The sequence below is a fragment of the Ailuropoda melanoleuca genome, unplaced genomic scaffold (genome assembly GCF_002007445.2).
Source record: "Ailuropoda melanoleuca isolate Jingjing unplaced genomic scaffold, ASM200744v2 unplaced-scaffold73115, whole genome shotgun sequence".
Taxonomy (NCBI): Eukaryota; Metazoa; Chordata; class Mammalia; order Carnivora; family Ursidae; genus Ailuropoda; species Ailuropoda melanoleuca.
This window is the reverse complement of record NW_023248410.1, coordinates 1-3,847: the sequence shown is the minus strand read 5'-3', so window position 1 is coordinate 3,847 and position 3,847 is coordinate 1. Positions and strand designations below refer to the sequence as shown.

The 3,847-nt window shown below is 38.4% G+C and overlaps 1 protein-coding gene across 1 annotated transcript; it reads right to left on the bottom strand.

Moving 5' to 3' along the window:
* Positions 1-3: 3 nt before the first annotated feature.
* Positions 4-3,840, bottom strand: LOC100468301 (protocadherin beta-17-like; the record flags this gene model as incomplete). The annotated part of the gene is made up of 1 exon (XM_002912552.4): positions 4-3,840. A coding segment is annotated over exon 1 (1,302 nt), but the record flags the coding sequence as incomplete, so codon positions are not given.
* Between the last annotated feature and the right edge of the window lie 7 nt (positions 3,841-3,847).

Sequence of the window (3,847 nt, the reverse complement as noted above, 5' to 3'; positions counted from 1 at the left end):
GGTTTTCAGCCTGGGGGTCCCCAGGTCGGTGACGGTGATGGTGATGTTGTACTCGGCCTGGGTCTCTCTATCTAGCGCTCCTTCAGTTACTAAGGTGTAGAAATTTTCTACACTAAGTTTCAGAAGGAAGGGAAGATGGTCTTGGATGGAACACATCATTTTGCCATTTTCCCCAGAGTCTGGATCTGAAATTCCAAAAATAGCGACAACCGTGTCGGGGGTATTTTCTGGGACATCACTAGTGAACACGGACATAGTCAGTTCGGGTGTGTTGTCGTTTACATCCATCACTTCTATGACTATAGTGCATTTTCCTGATAGTCCCCCACCATCTGAGGCCTCAATTTCCATATGATAAGATTGAATTTCCTCAAAATCCAACAGTTTTTTTAATCGAATTTCCCCTGTGACTGTGTTTATTTCAAAGGCCTGAATCACTTGATTTGAGGATTGGAAAAATGAGTAGGAGAGCTCTCCGTGGGTCCCAGCGTCTAAATCTCTAGCAGTCACGGTGATGACATGGGAGCCTATGGGGCTGTTCTCTGGGATTTGCACCTTATAGAGCAGCTGTGCAAATTCAGGAGCATTATCATTTATGTCCAAGACTACAATGACAACCTGAGACGTTCCAGTTCTAGGCGGTGACCCACCATCCAGGGCCGTGAGCGTTAACCTGAGCTCTGACTGCTCCTCCCGATCCAGCACTTTTTCCAGCACCAGCTCGGGGTATCTCCTGCCATCGCTGTGATTTCGAGTGAAAAGGTGGAAATGGGAGTTGGTGCTAATAGTGTAGTTCTGAACTGTGTTACTGCCCACGTCTAAATCTTGAGCTATTTTCAAAGGAAATGCAGTCCCTGGATGGCTGCTTTCTGAGATTTTCAGGAGGATTTCATTTTCCAGGAATTCTGGGGCATGGTCATTTATGTCTCGTAGCTGTAGTTCACCTTGAATAAACTGCACTGGGCTTTTTAGTAACAACTGGAAATGCAGTATACATGGATCTGTGTCACCGCACAACTCTTCCCGATCCAATTTTTCTTTTAGGAGCAAATTCCCACTCCTCTGCTCGAGCTGCAAATACTGTTGATTCCCTTTTGAAAGAATTCGAGCACCCCGAGCAGCCAGCTCCCCCAAGCCAAGCCCCAGATCTTTTGCGAGGTTGGCGACAAAGGAGCCGCTTTCCCTCTCTTCTAGAACCGAATACTTAATGGTCGTACTACCCACTTCCCACAGTATTAACAGTATTAGGATAATAATGGCGGTCACTTGCCTTTTCTGCGGCGCTTTGGGTACCGGTGTCTCCATCGTTCCTCGGGGTCCAAAAGATGCAATATTTAATCACAAATTAATTGCTGCGCAGCCAACTCTGCTATCTTGATTCAATGATCTTGAGTTAGTTCCTAACATTGACTGACATGGGGATAGCGGCCTCTCTGAAACCTACTATCCCTCAATAGTGAAAAACGTTTCCTTTTCAAGTAGCCAAAACTGCTCAGCTGTTACCGAGACTGCAGAGTTTTTCACTTTCTTAGCCTGCAGCGCCACCAAGCGTCCTGCCTTACAACTTCAGTTTATAGTTTTTTCGTGGTTTTTTGTTGTTGTTGTTCTTGTTGTTTTTCATCTCAAAGCATCATGCAACAGTTAAAACAAATAGAAAGCCTTTTGGGGCATAAACTCCCCTCCACCCCATTGTGCAGTATTCTTCAGGTAGCTAACAACATTTGTGAGAGCAAAAGTAATACTTATTTATCTATATCTATATGCATTTTCCTTAAAGGTACAAGTTCAGTACACAAAACTCTGCTCAAGACAAATTCATTTATTCATTTAACCAATATTTCTCTATGCAGGCATTTTTCTAGCTTCTAATGGTAAATAAAACACAAAATTCTTTCTCTTGGGTGCTTACATTCAATTACAAAAATACTAATTTGCTGTATTGTGTTAGAAGTTATGAATTTTAAATTCCACTTTCTACTCCCAAATTGCAATGTGCCTGTACTCCTGAAAAAAAATTTAAAATGTGATTTCTTGTCAGTCTCTGGGCTAGATACCTTTGGCAATGTTTTTCCTTCATAAATTCACTCTGTGTAATACCCAGTAAGACTAAGGGGAAATGGCCATTTGTTTTGTTAGAAATCAATGTAAGTTCAGAATTCAGGCAATGTTTCCACTACAAACATGTAGAAGGTTAAAAAATTCAGTGGAGTCAAAGATATACTTTCTTGGGAGGGGTTTTGACCTGTCCACATTGGACAGTGGCCCATCCCAGTGTACATCCCCTGGGACTATGGAAATGGGTATTTTGAAAAACACCACAGCACCAACTAAAGTCAAGTGGTTGCAGTGACACTAGCAGGAAAAGTAGTTTCCCAGAAAGAAGAATGCTTTTCCAAGGAGGAGGAGATAAGTATCTAAGAACACAAAACAGTAAGTGTTCCCTATACTCATTGTACCAAATGGTAATCATCTATGACAATTCACTTATTTGGACACAAACCTCAGTGAAATATAATTTAGTTAAGGCTAGTTCCATTTTAATTAAGGATAAAAATAAAATATTCATTCAGCTATCAGTTTAGTATAAATTACCTGACTTTGATGGAGAGTTGAAAAGAGAAATTTTTCTTAAAATACGACAAATAAGACACAAGAAAATATGGCCTAAACTGTGAAAGTAAATTATTTTATGATCAATAAGATAAATGATACTTTCACAGCACTTTATTTATGACATTACCTAATAACCTGCCATTAATACATACTTAGTTCTTGGCAGATACCACACATGAGAAAACTAGGAGGAAGAGTTTGAAAAATATAATTTGGATTTTATTAAATAATATATTTTAAGGAGCACCTGGGTGGCTCGGTCAGTTAAGTGACTGCCTTCAGCCTATGTCCTAATCCCAGGGTCCTGGGATCGAAACCTATAGCCTGCTTCTCCCTCTCCCTCTGGTTGTTTCTCCCTCTCCCTGCCTCTCCCCCTGCTTGTGCTCTCTCTCCCTGTCAAATAAATAAATAAAATCTTTAAAAATATACATTTGAACTTTAAAATTGGTAGACAAAGACAAGGAGATAAAATATACTCTCAACATTTTATATTCCATAATAGAGTTTAGGGTGTGTGGAGGGTGGTTTCTGTTTAGAAAGAAAGTAAAAGAATGATATTTAATTTCACTTATTGACAAAGGTACCACATTGTAGAGAGAATATTAGCATTTTTCTGTATTCCCTGAAATTAATTTTTAAAATTCACTGTTGGAATGTTGATAACATTCATCAAATATTTATTATGCATTTATAATTGGCTTGGTATTATTAAAAAAATACTATCATATGCTTACATGAAGCTTACAAACTGGAGTTTAATTTATTGACACTTTTGCAAAGTTTATACACATAGAAAAATGTATTAACTATTATGGTATATAGAAATATACATAAATTTGAATGGCTATCTTAGCATTTAGCCATCTTTAGTGTTTATCACATTGTAGCCATTACTCCAAAATGAGACTTACACTGGCAGATTAAATAACATCATACACTCACATTTTATTCTTTTTTTTTTTTAAGTAGACTCTATGCCCAGTATGGGGCTTGAACTCACTACCAAGATCTACAGTCCCATTCTCTACTAACTGAGCCAGCCAGGCACCGCCAAACATTCACACTTTAAAAATTTCCCTACGTGGTACTAGTGATGCTAATTGTCACCAATAGTTAGATATACAATCTTACCTAAGGTCTTTGTATTACAATTTTTCTAAAACGAATAGATGACTGAATTTCAAAAATTTAAGTTATGCAAATAAAAACTTACTTTTTATTCAGATTGTCAAAA